The sequence below is a fragment of the Anomaloglossus baeobatrachus genome, chromosome 5, assembly GCF_048569485.1.
Source record: "Anomaloglossus baeobatrachus isolate aAnoBae1 chromosome 5, aAnoBae1.hap1, whole genome shotgun sequence".
Lineage (NCBI taxonomy): Eukaryota > Metazoa > Chordata > Amphibia > Anura > Aromobatidae > Anomaloglossus > Anomaloglossus baeobatrachus.
In genome coordinates, this window is record NC_134357.1 from 184,524,075 (window position 1) to 184,542,243 (window position 18,169).

At 49.6% G+C, this 18,169-nt stretch overlaps 1 protein-coding gene across 1 annotated transcript in view; it reads right to left on the minus strand.

Annotated features, from left to right (window-relative positions):
* Positions 1–18,169, minus strand: part of LOC142309852 (mannose-binding protein A-like) — a 115,432-nt gene that overhangs the window by 8,931 nt on the left and 88,332 nt on the right. Inside the window, exon 5 of the mRNA XM_075347308.1 lies at positions 1,881–1,967. Within this exon, the coding sequence (XP_075203423.1) occupies positions 1,881–1,967 (87 nt within the window). The remainder of the gene's footprint in view (positions 1–1,880; positions 1,968–18,169) is intronic.

Consider the following 18,169-nt stretch of genomic DNA (forward strand, 5'->3'; position numbering starts at 1 on the left):
TCCTCAGTGCCACAGCTCAACACCACTGTGAGTAAAAACAGAAGTTGCACTGCATCCCCATCTTGTGGTCTCCCTTGTTTCTGCGCCAGACCCCACCATTCACTCCCTGGGGCCTGGCCCTACTTGTGGAGGGCCTAACATCCAGACTGCCACCACCATCAGCCCCAGTGGTAACAGACTGTGCAGTGGTTTCATCACCATAACCGCAACCCGCAAGTGGCATCACAATACAAACTCTTTAATTTCCCCTGTATATAATCCCTTTTAAAAAGCATCCCCAGGGTCATGGAACCAGGCATCGGCCGTTACACAACCTTGACACAGCATCCCTGTACATATACGGCCCGACCGAGTACCCCATAGCCCTGGGTGACACAGATATTTGTAACATTATGCTTTTTGAACTTATGCTAGTCCTTATTCTCACTTATAAATAAGAATAACATCACTCCGAAACACGTAAGGTCCCATATATGCTTACTTTCAATGTTTTTTTCCATGTCTTCGTAATGGAGTTATTTCAATAAAATGTATTTTTTATTGTATTTGTCTTACATGTTTCTGGTTCTGGATTCCACTATTTCTAATCCCCCCTCCTTTCCCCCCCTTTTTTTTGCATTCAAGTCCTGTCTCTACCACGTTTGCACATTTAGAATTTGAATTTTGTGCCCATTCTTCTTAACAAAATAGTTCTAGCGCAATGAGATTGGATGGAGAGCTGTTTGTGAACAGTTATTTTCAAGCCTTGCTACAGATTCTCAATGGGATTTAGGTCTGAACTTTGAGCCATTCAAAGACAAATATGCTCTGATCTATAGGATTCACCAATGGGTATTTTTTTCAATACCTACTGCCTCCATTTTCTGTTAAGGCCGCTTTACACGCTGCGATCTCACTAGCGAGATCGCTAGCATGCGTACCCGTCCCCATCGTTGTCACGGGCATATCGCTGCCCGTGGCGCACAAAATCGCGCGGACCCGTCACACATACTTACCTGCATAGCAACGTCACTGTGACCGGCGTGCCGCCTTCTTTCTAAGGGGGCGGTTCGTTCAGCGTCACAGCAACGTCACTAAGCGGCCACCCAATCAAAACGGAGGAGCGGAGATAAGCGGGTCAAACATTCCGCCCACCTCCTTCCTTCCTCATTGCTGGCGGGACGCAGGTAAGGTGAGATTCCTCATTCCTGCGGTGTCACACATAGCTATGTGTGCTGCCACAGGAACGACGAACAACATCGTACCTGCAGCAGCAACGATAATTGAGATTAGGGGGAGATGTCACCGATTAGCGATTTTGAACGTTTTTGCAACGATTTAAAATCGCTGATAGATGTCACATGCAATGACATCGCTAACGCAGCCGGATGTGCGTCACAAAATCTGTGACCCCCAACGACATCGCTTTAGCGATGTCTTAGCGTGTAAAGAGACCTTTACTTACAAGGCCATCAAAAGTTTAAAAAAATTTAAAAAATTCTTATTGTTATATCCAGGCCCTCCACTCCCACTGTTACTCATGAGGTCTTTGTCACCTCCTCTCGTCGCTGCTGCAGGCCCTTACATCCCCGGGTCTCTTACACTAAACTCAAGAATTCTGACTCTGTTGAAGCATGTGTGCAAGATAGTAGCACACACGATGACATCTGCTTTGTTACAGTCATCATTTGTCCAGAAAGATGCAGATCCAGCTTCTTAGTCTACGTCAATGATAAGGGCCCCACATATGATATATCAGTATGTCATATGAGGAAACGTTTAAAATAAAAAATGTTCATGATTTCATGTCTGCTGCAGTTTCTTTTAAATGTTTGTAATTTTAATTTATCAAACAAGATACTTTCTAATATGGCAGAAATATGCATTACAGGTGAACAAACCTTTTGTTCTTGCAGATACACTGAGCTTCAACTGATTCAACTGTGCTTCAAGTGATAATATTTTGTTTTGGATATTTCTAAGAATATCTGTAAAAAAAAAAAAAAAAGAGATAGACTTATAAATGTATTATTTATTTTTTCCAAATATGGCTTGTACAATTGTACCATGAATAAAGCAACCACATTCCCAGCTTCTAGGCTCATGCAAAATGTTTAATTTCATTCTAGATGTGAAGGATGGTGCAACAATATATTTTTTTTCTTTAGAAATCAGTCACCAGCAATCACAGGGGTTCATTAATTATGTGTTTGTAATATTGCAGAATAAATTTCAAGTTAATTTTTTATGGCCCCGAATAATGGCATAAATATCCAAATATTCCCCACCCCTGATCTGTACGATGCCCAAAAACGTTTGGAAAATTTAATAATTCTCTGGTAGGTCTCTTACCCTAAATTTTAACAGACCAAGATATTAAGCAAATTGAGACAGGTAAAAGATAAAAAATGTTAGCATCAGATAGATAGAATTATAAAGAACAAGTGCTTTTTTCTCTACCAGATAGTAATTCGTACAATACTTCTGATAAGGAAAAATGTAGAAATTATTACTCAGAGACCTTATAAATCCCATAATGCTCAGCATAAAGAACTTAACAATATGAATATTGTTTACATACTACAGCTTATTCTTTAATAAGGAAACAATTGTGATTATGACTGCATTCAATAGTTGTTAAATATATTAAATAATCCAAAAATATGAACATTTTGAAATGTCTGCTGTCTAGAGATGAGCAAACCTTTCAAAGTTCGATTTGCCCACCATTTCCCCACAGTGCTTTTGCACAGCAGACAGACACACAGGATGTGGTCTGGAATTTCCATTTTTAAAATCAAGAGGTTTGTGAGTGACAGGATTAGGCATCTTGCTGTCAGACAGCTGGCACTACAGGCGAAAGACAATTTGGAGACCCTACTTGGAGTCTCCACATTTCCAAAAATTAAGGTCAGACAACAGGAAAAGTCACAACAATTGGCATAGACTACAAATAGTCAAACACCACAACATGGATGTGTGAGACCGACCCTGTAACAAGGCCTGAACCAGCATTTCTAACTTCACTAGAGACAGCAAGATGATAGACAGGCGCAAGGCTGGTCCTCCCAATACCTGGCACTGCACCATCACCTAGTCTACACAGTCTGGGACTGGGGTGGTAAAGTCATTGGACATTGACGACTTGTTCATCTTTATGAAAGTTAGGCAGTCTACTCTTTCAGGGGACAAATGGATGCGCTTATCCGTCAGTATACCGCCAGCAGCTCTGAAGATACATACTGGCTGCAGGGCAGGCATGACTGGTGAGCTCTGGCCACTCTTCCATTTTTAAATACCAAAATGCAAAAGGGTGAGATCCTCCCCCTTATGACATCGATATTGAGCTCTAGATACTCCTGCACCATCCTCTTCAGTCGTTCACTATGTGTCAGAATTCTACTCTGTTCTGCCGGTGTATGTGATGGTCTAAAAAAATGTGTGCTAAACCTCACAGAAATTTCTTCTGCCCCTTGAACTGCTGCTAATGTTTCTGTGATGACACAACATTCCCAGCATTGGAATTCTAGAATACAGTCTGTGTGCCTCACTCTTGTGGAAACCTACCTTTAAGATTGTCTACATGCAGCATCCACCAATTTCCAGGGGAAGAAATCATCTTGCTAATTTACTCTTGTAAATTTAGGATGAGCCAGTGTTTTCTGAGTAGAGCTTTGACTAACATTAGAATGTCCCACACGCACACCTTGAACATTCTGCCTATTCCTCATTTCACCAGGGCCTCGTGATTTACCACTTATGGTTGATGTATCCTTCCTATTTTAAACAGATGTTTCATAACCCTATGCCCACACCTGTAAAACACTTAACACAAAAGTTCACTGTGTAATTTTAAACAGGTACTAAAATGACAAATGCCTACAAATGTGGTTCACTGACAAATTTTGAGCAGGCACTAGAAAGTACCAATACCTATTTAGCTAATTCACTGGCAAATTGTGTGCAAGCACTAATAAGTACCAATACCTATTTAGCTAGTTCACTGGCTAATTTTGAGTAGAGATGAGCGAACCCGAGGTTTGGTTTTTGAATCAAACACCAACTTAGCAAAACAGGGCTTGGGTTTGGAGCTCTGACCCTTTAAGTGCAAACTTAACTTGCATGAGCAGTGCTGTGCTCAGGTACGATTTGTGCTCAGCCCTGTGCGAGCCACTTGCAGTGTTTAAACGGCTCACAACAGCTCACACTGGGGATAGCAACAGTGTGATGGGATGTAGTATGCAACAAAAAAAATTGAAAAAGTCCACCTACCCTTGCCCAGAAATGATCTGCTTATGGCTGGCTGTATGTGGGTGGAGACTCTGTCAATCATGATTCTGAACCTCCTTGGGCCAAGTTCAGACCAGTGGAGATTCGTATCATTTGCTGCCAGTGAACCGAATCTCCAAAGGCTTGCTGATCTCAAATTTTGAGCAGGCACTAATAAGTACCAATACCTAAAAATGTGGTTCACTGGCTAATTTTGAGCAGGCAATAAAAAGTGGCAATACATGTTTAGCTAGTTCACTGGCACATTTTGAGCAGGCACTAAAAATTACCAATACCTACTTACATAATTCACTAGCAAATTTTGAGCAGGCACAAATAAGTACCAGTAACTAGAAATGTGCTTTAGTGGCTAATTTTAGGTAGGCACTAAAAGGTACCAATACCTTGAAATGTGGTTAACTGGCTATTTTTGAGCAAGCATTGAAAAGTATCAATAGTTATTTAGCTAGTTAACTGGCAAATTTTGAGCAGGCACTAATAAGTACCAATACCTGGAAATATGGTTCACCTGCTAATTTTGAGCAGGCATTAAAAAGTGCCAATACCTATTTAGCTAGTTCACTAGGTAATTATGAGCATATACTAAAAAGTACCAATACCCATTTAACTAGTTCACTGTCTAATTTTGAGCAGGTACTAAAAAGTACCAATACATAGTAATGTGGTTCACTGGCTAATTTTGAGCAGGTAGTAACACAGTAGCTGTGGCAGCACCTTCCCTAATCTTTAACAAGCTTAAAATGGCACCGACGCTGCATGTCTGCATTTTATAGGCCACAGGACATGTGACTTAGCCAGCTGATGACACAAGCACTTATGTCTTTACCTTGAGGATGTTTTCTGTGCCATGATTGGCTGCAGGAACATCCACAAAAAAGTGCACCGCTCCCCTGGCTTCTCCCGAGTCCCCACCCCTTCCACTCATTAAACATATTCTCCCGTTCCTCATACAGCACCACAATCCTATCTAAAAGCATAATATGTTATTAGAAAAACATTTTGGAAATCGCAATCAGTTATCGAACAAACCCGAACATTGCAATGGCTCATACTATATTTGAGATTGGTAAACCTTTATCAAAAAACTTCTCTCATCTCTACTTAGGATTTCTTCAGACAGGGCGCTGATGCAAGACACTATTAAATAACTGCAGCACAACCACCTGGTGATGTCCGGCTCAAGGAGGGGTGATGAATGCTACAGGGAGTGAGTGCAGCCCCTGTCTCCTGTGATGTCACTTGTGAGACAGCTCTCAAATGAAATATAGTAAAAACACATGACTCCGGAATGTCTGACTAAAGGCCTTGACCTCCACCCAACATCCCCCTACCCCCCCAGGGTTCTTATCTAAAATAAACACAAACACTGCGTGACATTGGATATAAAGGCCACAGCAGCCCCATTTATTATTAACAAAACATAAACCATGTAACAATACAATTCTTCATTGAAGAACCCCCGAAAAAGGAGGGGGGGGTACCTGAAGGTTAACCAAAATGTTCTTGCAACATCAGCCCACCTCCTGACCCTCAGCCGCAACACACCGACTCGAGAGCCCAAGCCGGATGTTGCCCACACCATGTCCTGCTGAGACTCAACCCAGCAAGGACCCGTTTACCAAACAATTGCACCGCTAGAGGTAACCCGCTCCGGCACTGGGTTCCGTTCATCTCCTCTGTGCAAACCCCCACCTTCAGACACCCCCCTCCTTTCCGCCGCTGCGACAAATACGATCTTCCTCCTCTTCCTCGTCGATGTCGAATCCAAAATCAGGGCGGGCGGGCGGGAACGATTCCAGTCACCGTCCAGGTAGGAATGGCCCACCCCCCTCTGACCTGCCCTATATACGACCCCCTATAGCACCACCCCCTGACCAATCACACTGACCCCTGATCCTAACTGACCCTTAGCACCACCCCCAGATTTCGCGCTCAAACTGACTTTCTCCATTAACCCCTTATTAACCCTATGGCCTGGCATCCCTCCTAGTCATGTAGCCCTCCCTTGAGCCCCTTTGGGGCAGCAGTCCGGGCTCTTCCTTGACTCCGGAATGTCTGACTAAAGGCCTTGACCTCCACCCAACATCCCCCTACCCCCCCAGGGTTCTTATCTAAAATAAACACAAACACTGCGTGACATTGGATATAAAGGCCACAGCAGCCCCATTTATTATTAACAAAACATAAACCATGTAACAATACAATTCTTCATTGAAGAACCCCCGAAAAAGGAGGGGGGGGGGTACCTGAAGGTTAACCAAAATGTTCTTGCAACATCAGCCCACCTCCTGACCCTCAGCCGCAACACACCGACTCGAGAGCCCAAGCCGGATGTTGCCCACACCATGTCCTGCTGAGACTCAACCCAGCAAGGACCCGTTTACCAAACAATTGCACCGCTAGAGGTAACCCGCTCCGGCACTGGGTTCCGTCCTCTCCTCTGTGCAAACCCCCACCTTCAGACACCCCCCTCCTTTCCGCCACCGCGAGTGCGCATGACCCCTTGTGCGCGCGAGTCCTCCCACAGCAACAAAGCCTTCTCGACCCCCTCCATGAGCCCTAAGGCCCAAATATCATTCCCCACCGAATTTAAATGGACCCCGTCCCGCCGCAACAAGTCGGCGGATGCCGCTTCCAACTCCGGGTGCCGAACAGAGACACCCCCGACCCGGGAAATAAAACGCCCAATCTCACGATTCACTTTACTTCGTGCTCTGTTAACCGCCTCCACCGACCTGGCGTGCCGCCATGCCCGCCGCGCAACAATATCAGACCAGACGATTACTAGACCCGGGTGGGAGGACAGGAGCCGCAGGCAATCACACTTTATATCTTGTATCAGGTCCCTGGAAGCCCGGAGACCCAGGTCATTCCCACCCGCGTGTAGTACTACCACGTCCGGTGTTCTATCCAACTGTGAATGGTGACGCCAGGTAGGCAACACCTCGCTCCACAGCATACCCCTGACGCCGATCCACCGCACTGTCGCCTTTTCCCTGGGGACCCCCAACTGACGGCCATCCGGACGTATTCCCGCACGAAACGCCCCCCAATACACGTACGAGTGGCCGAGCACCCACACCAATAATGGTAATCCTACAAAACAAAAGGTGACAACATGGGGGGGGGGGACACACGTGGAAGAAAAAAGGGGGCAATGAGTACCAAACAAATACCGCCCCCGAACCCCCCCCCCTCCTCCAATATCTCACAACAAGGTTGGCCGGACGTAAGATCTAAACCTGGCCGAGTCCCAGCGTCCAATCTTGCGGAGAGCCTGCGCGCCCAGGCCCCAACGAGCCGCCTGAGTCGCAGCCCCAATCCTAAAGGAATGCGACGCGAACTCAGCCTCGTTGAGACCGCAACACTGCAGGCACCTCCGAAAGATACAGACGAATTGGTAACTGGACAAGGCTGACCCGTCCTGGTGGGACAAGAGGGACCCCGGGCGGGTTCCCCTCACCTCTAAAAACGCCGACAGCCGTTTAACGGGGCACTCCGCTAAACCAGGTACACCCCAGAGTTCCACCACACGACCTCTACCCAGCTGGTCCGTCTTTGACCGTCTCAAGCAACACCGCACCGCATCCATACCACATGCCACGTCCTCCAACAACAAACCTCCGTGACTCCTAGTGTTCCTGCTCACCAATTCACTAATTCTGAACGCCCCAAAGAAAGCCAAAACAAAAGCGGTCCCAAACAAAAGGCATTCATACTCTGAGAAACACACACGGGGCAAAACCGACAACAGCTTGCCCAGCAGTTCAAAAGACACCGGGCGCCGAAGGTCTCGGCGCGCCCCCGTCCTACGGTAACCCTTCAACGCCTGGCGAACCCAGAAATCCTTAGTGACATCCTTCCAGCCCAATAACCTGAAAAAGAAAGCAATGCCAGCCAACCTGCCCGCAACCGCCGACCACGAAAGGCCCTCTTCCTTTGCCCTGCCCATCATGAACAAAACCAAATAAACTCTATCACCTTCGGGTACATCACCTCCCACCTCCTCCACCAATTCGAGCCAACGGTCCCACGCTGCATTATAGCTGCGCCACGTGCTGGGTGCCACCGAATGCTTGATCAATTCCCAGGCCGGCTGCAAACCAGGTCCCACAACCAGACGGGCCACGCGGTCTCCTGCTGCTCCGCGTCCGGCGCCAGCATTCGAAAACGGTCCCACTGGAAGCGAGATAAAGCATCAGCCACGGAATTCAGCACCCCCGGCACATGTACAGCGCAGACCCACAAGTTCAACTCCAAACATTTCAACACCAAATGACGCAAGAGATCCACCACCGGGGGGGAATCAGCTGTCAACTTGTTAACGCACTGAACAACCCCCAGGTTGTCACACATGAAACGCACCTTTCTGTCTTTCAAATCCTGTCCCCAAACCTCTATGGCCACGACAATAGGAAAAAGTTCCAACAAGGCCAAATTCCTAGTCATACCGGAAACCCGCCACGAATCAGGCCACCTGCCGGCACACCATCTCCCCCCAAAATATGCCCCAAAACCGCTGGACCCTGCCGCATCCGTATAAAGGACCAACTCCTCATTGGACACCACCTCACGAAGCCACAATGACCGTCCATTATACAGCTGCAAAAAACGGGACCACACTCTCAGGTCCGCCTTGTGCTCCACCTTCAAACGTACAAAATGCAAAGGGTGCAACACACCGGTAGTGGCTTGAGCCAAGCGACGGGAAAAAACTCTTCTCATCGGCAAAATCCTACACGCAAAATTCAACTTTCCCAACAGGGACTGCAAATCCCGCAAACGAATCTTCTTAGCCTCAATGGCCCCTTGAACGCAACGCCTCAAATCCACCAGCTTGTCCTCCGGCAAGCGGCACTCCATGGCAACTGTATCTAACTCGATACCCAGGAATTTCAGAACAGTAACCGGACCCTCCGTTTTTTCAGGCGCCAACGGAACGCCAAAGAGGCGAGCAACCTGCTCCACTGTCCGAAGCAAAAGGGAACACTGCGAGGATCCAGCAGGTCCCATGCACAAAAAGTCGTCCAAGTAATGCAAAACTGAATCTAGGCCCGCCTCCTCCTTAATTACCCACTCCAAAAAACAGCTAAACTTCTCAAAATAGGAACATGAAATTGAGCAACCCATAGGCAAACAACAATCCACATAAAACTTGTCCTCCCACCAACACCCCAACAGGTGAAAACTGTCCGGGTGCACCGGTAACAGACGGAAGGCAGCCTCCACATCCGTTTTTGCCAAAAGCGAGCCACGACCCAGCTTCCTCAGCCATTCCACCGCCTTATCAAAACGCACATACGATACCGAAACCAGTTCCGGATCAATACCGTCGTTCACCGACCTGCCAGTAGGATATGACAAATGGTGAATCAACCGAAACTTGTTAGGTTCCTTTTTTGGGACCAACCCCAACGGGGACACCACCAGGTCGGGCAATGGAGGGGCATCAAAAGGCCCCGCCATCCGTCCTAGTTCCACCTCCTTCTGTAACTTATCTGCAACAATCTCGCCATGTAGGCGGGTCGACTGTAAATTTTTTAAACGAATCTCTCCCGTCTTAACAACTGACGGTATCTTGAAACCAAAACTAAAACCTTCACTCAACAATTCCGCCGACACCCGATCCGGGTATCTACTTAGAAACGGCGCCATCCGATCTACCCTCACCGGGGTCCTCCCTTTTTGACGAAGGCTCTGCGGCCTTCCCTTTTCCCTTCCGGTAGCACGTGAGATAACTGTGGGCGCCACCACAGCCCGAACACTCGTGCTTGAATCGGCAGGAGGAACCAAATCGGCATTCCTTTTCATTGAACTGCCAGCAAACACCCTTTTTGGGCCCCGGCGAGGTGCCAAATGATCCCCCGCCGGTACCCCCTGGAAAGGACTGCGATGCCGACTTAGGCGCGGCCATCAGTCGCATCCATAGACTGATTTCTTTGTGGTCCCACCGTAAACTGGGTCTGACCGCTTTCCTCTGGCGAAACTGCTCGTCATACCGTAGCCAAGCAGTCCCCCCATAGGTCCTGTACGCCTCACAAATGGAATCCAGATAACAAAAAAGCGCCGAACAGTTATCCGGAGCCTTTTCCCCCACCACACTGGCCAGTATCACAAAGGCCTGCAACCAATTCTGAAAAGTGCGAGGAATAAGGCGATAACGCCGCCGTTCTTCCTCGTCCTTTTTGCTCTCGTCCGGTTTAACCCGATCCAGGTTAAACTTTTCCAACGGAAGCAATGAGAATATTTCAACATATTCATCCTTCCATATTTTTTCCCTGGTCTCCTGCTTCAGATGCGCCCCCAACGGCCCATCAAAGCAGACATACACTTCCCCTCTCGCTTTGTCATCTAAGCGAACGATATCCACTGCAGCCGCAGCTGCGGCAGCGGTAGCCGCCGCCGCGGCAGCGGGAGCCGCCACCACCGGCTCAGTAACCACACTGCCACTGTCAACCCCTCCAGCCGCAGGAGCCACAACCTCCTGCCCCGTCGCTCCCTGCCACACCATGCTAGGGCCCCCCACCGGGGCAAACAAACCCCTGACCAACCTCAACAACTCGGATGCCATACTGCCGTCACCCGGCACTGCATTCATGACCTGCCCACCACTCGGGCCACCAAGCAAACCACCCGTACCACCTACCACATTCAAACCCTGCACGCCATCCATACCACCAGACTCACCATCCATGGCCAAACCAGGTGTACGAGAAATAGGAAAAACTGTGGTCTTACCAGGCTGACTCCGAGAAGATCCCGAAACAGCCGTCACATGTCCTCCGCGTCGCACTCCAGCCGAATCCCCGTCATCAACGATATGGTCCCTGATGCCGTCCTCCGCGACGTCCTCCTCCAAGATGGCATCCTCCTCCTCACTGGACCCAGGTCCAGGGAGCCCGCCGTCCGGCAGACTCGACCTTAGACCCCGTCCGCCCGCAGAACCACTTGTCCTCAGCGCCGTCCGCGACGATCCAGATGCTGGCGCCTCCGTGTAAACTCTGCCTGGGGCATGCCGGCCGGCATCCCCGCGCGCTCCAGCGGACCCCGACGCCGTCCTGTCGCTGTCCATCCTCTGCGTCGAAAGGCCGGGCCCCGCTGATCCGGGCCGTCTCCTTGCATAATCCCCCGCCGGCAATGGGACCCTATGCTCCTGCATAGGCCCCGCTCGTGTTTCCGCCCGTGCTGCCGGTGCCACTGCGGCCTCATCCATGGCCTGTGACCCCTCTGGCCCACTGGACCCAGCTGGCCCCCACGACCCCGCTGGACCACACGACACAGCTGGCCCCCGCGACCCCGCTGGCACACGCGACCCCCCTGACACACTCGACCCTGCTAGCCCACGCAACCCTGCCGGCCCACGTGACCGCGGCGGGTCAGGTGACCTCGCCGGGTCAGGCAAGCCTGCCGGATCACGAGAGCGCGCCGGGCCAGGTGAGTACGAGGGGTCAAGTGACCGCGCCAGGTCGGGTGACCTCGCCGGCCCACGTGACCGCGCCGGCCCACGTGACCGCGCCGACCCACGTGACCGCGCCGACCCACGTGACCGCGCCGACCCACGTGACCGCGCCGACCCACGTGACCGCGGCGGGTCAGGTGAGCGCGGCGGGTCAGGTGAGCGCGCCGGGTCAGGTGAGCCCGCCGGGTCACAAGGGCACGCCGGGCCAGGTGAGCGCGGCCGGTCACGTGACCGCGCCGGGTCAGGTGACCGCGCCGGGTCACGCGGCCGCGACGCGCGCGTCACCACAGTGCGCCGCGAACCGGAAGAGGAGGGGAGGCCGGCCATGTCGCTCACCGCCCCGCTGCCTTGGTGCCCGCGGCCTGACTTCCGGCCGGGGCCTCGCGATGTCCCGGCTCCCGGATCCACCGCCGCACGTCCACTTGGGCTCCGTCTCCGCTGCCGGCTCCTCGGCGTCATCTCAGGGCTGAGGCGCTCCGGAGGCCGCGTCCTTCGCTGCCGCTTCGGAGGCAGGGGGTCCCATCTTCAGCGCCGTCACCGGTCCACCGCTGCAGCTGCTCGTCCATCCACCGCTGTCCACGCTGCTCCGCCATCCTCTTCATCTGTGCCATGAAGTCTTCCATCTTCAGGATCCAGACACAACGATTCCAGTCACCGTCCAGGTAGGAATGGCCCACCCCCCTCTGACCTGCCCTATATACGACCCCCTATAGCACCACCCCCTGACCAATCACACTGACCCCTGATCCTAACTGACCCTTAGCACCACCCCCAGATTTCGCGCTCAAACTGACTTTCTCCATTAACCCCTTATTAACCCTATGGCCTGGCATCCCTCCTAGTCATGTAGCCCTCCCTTGAGCCCCTTTGGGGCAGCAGTCCGGGCTCTTCCTTTTAGGTTTTAGCTTGATAGGGAGAAGTGTTTGGTATTGTGTAATAAAGATAATTCCAAAAGTGGTTAGGTAGTAAACAGGTGTAAAGAAACTCCTCCATATTCACAAGGCACCCAGTGATCCTTTGAGTTAGGAACATGTAGAAAAGCATATGCTATTAAATATTTTCACACAATTTATAAAAGTTGAAATAATAGAAAATAATTCTGTCAGGTTCAAAAAAATGGGAGTAATAATTATCCACATAAATTCACAATAAAATGAGTCTTTATTAAAGCGATCCTGTCACAAGTAGAAATGCTATTAACTTGTATATAATATCTGTACGAGGGGCTGCTGATAAGTCTTTGGCTTTACCCAGAAAGAAACGAGATTGGATGATGAAACTTTACTATTATTCCACATACTCTCCACTGATGTCAACACAGTTCTTACATCGGTATTCCAAGTTCTGTAAGCCTAGCAAAAAGAAAGATTTCGGTTGTGCCTCAAAGCAGGCATCCGTTTGACCCATGGCATCAGAAATGGTGTGAAATTTAGTACCCTTGAGGTGTTTCTTCAGGTTTGGAAACAGATGATAGTTGGAGGGAGCTAGATCTGGTGAATAAGGTGGGTGGTCAACCAACTGGAAGCTCAGCTCTGCCAGTTTTGCCGTGGTCGCTTGTGCAGTGTGAGTGGAGGCGTTGTCTTGCAGAAACAAGATTCCTTTGGACAGATTGCCGTGATTTTGGCCTTCAGAGCTGCCTTCAATTGGTCCAAAAGTTAAATGTAATACCTTGCATTGATGGGGAAATCCTTTTGAAGGTAGTCTACTGGCAGCACACCCTCCTTATCCCAGAACACAGACGTCATCGCCTTAGTGGCTGCTTTTTGCAGCCTGAACTTATTTGAACGAGGAGAACCACTGTGCCTCCACTCTTTTGACTGCTCCTTGTTTTCAGGGTCATACAAATAAATCCAAGTCTCATTCATAGTGACCAGTATCAGTCAAGAAACGCTGACAAATGGACCGGGAAGTTTTCACTCACATGCGTCTCTGATCTGTTGTCAAACATTTGGGGACCCATGTTGCAGATAGCTTCTTCATGTCCCAATGTTCATGGATAATGACACAAACATGTTCACGGGAAATCCCCATAATGTCTGCAGTTGGTGAAATCAGCTGAAATTTGTCGAATCTCCAGTATGAGGTTGTGTACAGCATCGACGATCTCTGAAACAACAACCACTCTTGGTCGTCCAGGACGTTCCTCATCATTGGTGCTGAAGTGGCCCATTTTAAATTTGGCAACCCAGTTCTTAATTGTGGAATATGAAGGGCAGTAATCCCCCAATGTCTGTGACATATCACCATGAATATACTTCGTGGACTTTCCTTGCAGAAACAAGAATTTTATTACTCCTCTGCTCTCAGTTGCTGTGAATATCGCATTAGACTCCACCATTTTGTTTTCCTGTGTGTAGAACACTGTTGCCATAAGCAATAAACACAACATTTTGAAAACATATATTAGACACATAAGGCTTTCATGTGATGTAACATTCGTTACCATAGGCCTTGCTATTAGAGTTTCTGTCCCTATGTAGCACGCAGTGGGGGTACGGCTTGGCAGCCCGCCTGATCTAATAGTATGGGCGTCACCTAATAGGCTGCGGGTTTGTGACTGTGCGTCTGCTAGTGTGAACAGTGCTCTATGCAAGCCATTAGTGTGCAGTTTTACCATCCAGCCATCACCTCCTCCATGGCTCCACCTGCACCTGTGATGCCTCCACCTAGTGGGGGTTTAGCTGTATCCTGCTGGAGTAGCAGTAGTCTTTTGGCCTGAGCAATATACAGCTGAAATTCCATCTTGCTGTAAGTAATGATATTATTTTTTGCTTTTTTTATTTTATAACATTCGTTACCATAGAAACAAAAACCAATTACAAAACTAAAGACTTATCAGCAGCCCCTTGTATGTGGGGTTAAAGGGAACCAATCACCAGGATTTTCGTATATAAGCTAAAGCCAGTGCTATACTGGCACTATCAGGCTGAGTCTATACATACCTGTAGTGGTCAGCTCAAATGTTTAGGTTTTCAAATCCAAAAAAGTAAAGTTTATAAAATTAGCTCCTTGTTGAGTGGCAGTTGCAATGGAGCAGATACTATGTTCATAGTTATCCCCTCCCTCTGTTAGAATTAGTATAAGAATTATACAAATGATTCACTTTGTCTGTTGCAGGACTTGTGTGAGGTCATACCCATGTGACCAGAAGGGGCAGGCCTCAGCCAATACCAGATCACATGAGTATGACCTCACCACAGGTCCTGCAAAGAAAGGGAATTATTTGTATAATACTTATGTTAATTCTAACAGACGGAGAGGATAACTATAAATATATTATCTGCTCCAGTGCAACTGTCACTCAAGCAGCTGCCTAATTTTTTTAAACTTTACCTTTTGGATTTCAAAATCTAAACATCCGAGCTAACCACTAGTGGTATGTATAAAATCAGCCTGATAGTGCCAGTTTAGCACTGGGTTTAGCTTATATGTGAAAATCCTGGTGATTGGTTCCCTTTAATCTGCATGTTAATAGCGTTTGAATCCTCCCTGCTGTCTGCACATTAAACCTAACATCCAGAAAGCAATTAATTTTAATCTTCCTTGCAACATTTGCATTTCAGTAATGGAGGCGGTGCCTTCATGGGTTCAGTCACGACTCTGTGTATGGAGAAGACCAGCCCCCAGGGCCGGATCATAGGCGGGGCAAGCTGGAGCCCCGCTTGCCCCGCCTATGATCCGGCCCTGGGGGCTGGTCTTCTCCATACACAGAGTCGTGAGCCAGGGGCCCCCACCAAAAGAGCTTCTAAGGGGGCCCCCACCACCAGGGCCATACTTGTCAGCATTTTTTTTTTTTCTTCACACCCTCTCCCCCTCCGTAAAGACAGTCTAATAAATCAGCTGTGTTTTCGGAGGGGAGGGGGGGGGGGGCGGTGCACCGGCATTTATTTGTATCTGCGTCTTTAAGACGCAAAAACAAACTGAGGGCACAGGACGCTGAATGACCCCAGAAGTACCAGCGATTGTACTTCCGGGGTCAGAGGTGTGCCAATGAGCTCCCTGCTATGTGCTGCGGCCGTCATGGGCGTACCCAGCGAGGGGCGGGGGGCACATGCCCCCCCCCTTCCTAGAAGCAGGGGCACGGTGTAATGGGCCGCTGTATGTGCAGCCACGCTCCTCCGCAGTGTGTGCATGCAGGCCCGACACACTAGCTGCAGCAGGAGCAGGAGGCAGCGCTGTGCTGTGCCGACTCTGCTGTGTGCTGTGTGCCCGGCATGCACACAATGCAGAGGAGCGCAGCGGAGCCGGTGCTCGCAGCTTCCTCCTTCTTCCTATTCAAATGTATTTGCATCTTTCAGACGTAAATACATTTGAACAGCGCGCCGGGACTGGGCCCCGCCCCCGACGTGCAGTAACGTGATGAGATCAGCACCTTGCTGACGTCATCACAGTGCTGCGGGCGTCGGCACACAGGGGAGATCAGATGGTAAGCGCTCCATGAAGGAGCCGAAGAGACAGGTTTAATTAATGATGATGAGTGGGGAGGGGCTGAGGACACATAACGGGGAACATCTGTGAAGGAACACAGCTCTGTGACAGGCAGAGGAGGAGCACTGTATTCCGAGGGAGGGGGGGAGGCAGGAGTGTGTAGGGATGGGGCAGTGTGATTTGTGTGTGTAGGGGGTGATGAGGGTTGCATTGTATTGTGTGTGGGGGGAGGGGTAATGGGGGGGTGCATTTTGTGTGTGTGTGTGTGTGTGTGTGTGTATAGAGGTGATGGGGGGTGCATTGTGTGTGTGTGTAGGCGGTAAAGGGAGATGCATTGTGTGTGTTTGTGTAGGGGGTGATGGGTGGGTGCATTATGTGTGTGTGTTTTGTGTGGGGGGAGTAATGGTGGGTGCATTGTATTTGAGTGTGTGTGTGTGTGTGTGTGTGTGGGGTGATGGGGAGATGCATTGTGTGTGTGTGTAGGGGGTGATGGGTGGGTGCATTGTGTGTGTGTGTAGGGGGTGATGGGTGGGTGCATTGTATGTGTGTTTTGTGTGGGGGAGTAATGGGGGGTGCATTGTATTTGTATGTGTGTGTGTGTGTGTGTAGGGAGGAAAGGTGGGTGCATTGTATTTGAGTGTGTGTGTGTGTGTATGTGTGTAGGAGGTGATGGGGGGTGCATTGTGTGTGTGTGTGTGTGTTTGTAGGGGGTGATGGGTGCATTGTGTGTGTAGGGGGTGATGGGGGTGCATTGTGTGTGTGTGTGTGTGTAGGGGGTGATGGGGGGTGCATTGTGTGTGTGTGTAGGGGTAAAGGGGGTGCATTGTGTGTGTGTAGGGGGTGATGGGGGGTGCATTGTGTGTGTGTGGGTGTAGGCGGTAAAGGGGGGTGCATTGTGTGTGTGTGTGTAGGGGGTGATGGGTGGGTGCATTGTGTGTGTCAGAGCTGTGTGTGTCAGAGCTGTGTGTGTCAGAGCTGTGTGTGTCAGAGCTGTGTGTGTAAGAAGCAGTCTGTGCAGCCCCCCAGAACTATATGGGTCCCCCAGAGCGCTATGTCACCCATCCCAGTAACGAGTACACCACCAGAGCTGTTTGCCACTCCAGTAACGTCTATGCCCCCTGCCCCTCTTGTAATGTACATATTGTAGCCCCCAGCCTCTCCTGTGATGTATATACAGCAGTGCTGTCAGTGTGCAGTCATGACTGTTAGTGACAGCCATCGTGAAACACAGCCACATGTCCTGAAGGAGCTGGACGGAAACAAGCGGGAGAGGTGAGTGAGGCTGCTGGCGACTTCTCCATATTAATACCTGTAAGGGCTCATGCGCACGTAACTGCTGAATATTCTGCAGCGATTTGACAGCACATGTGCGCGTCAAATCGCTGCAGAAACACTGCATAATGGATGCAGTTTTTCTTTACAAAAAATGCCGATTTCATGCGCTCTGGCTGCTTCCCCCACCATAGACAGAGCGGGAGCTGCATCCATAGTGCACGGAATAATTGACATGCTCATTTTATGAACTCACAGATTTGGGTCAACATTTTAGCACCCAAATCGCTGCGTTCATAAAAGCAACGTGCGCACGTATCATGCACAATCTACATAGCTTGTATAGGGGACGCAGGACACATGCATTTACACTGCAGTGCTATACGCAGCATAAATGCATGCGTCCTGCGTCCCCAGCACAATCTATGAAGATTATGCAGGAGCCGTGCGCACGTGGCGTATTAGAGTGTAGCGATTCGGCTGCTGCCTGAAGTGCTGCGTTCTAAGAAGTGACATGTCACTTCTTTCATGTGCTTTGGATGCAGCCCCTGCTCTGTCTATGGGAGGGGCTGCACTCAGAGCGCATGAAATTGGCTTTTCATTACGGACTCTTTCTGTAGCGATTTGAAGCGCACGTATGCTGTTCAAATTGCTGCAGAAATTTCTGCAGAGACAAACGCAACGGGCGCACATAGCCTAACTCTACTTTCTGTGTATAAGTGACTGCTGTCAGTTATCCTG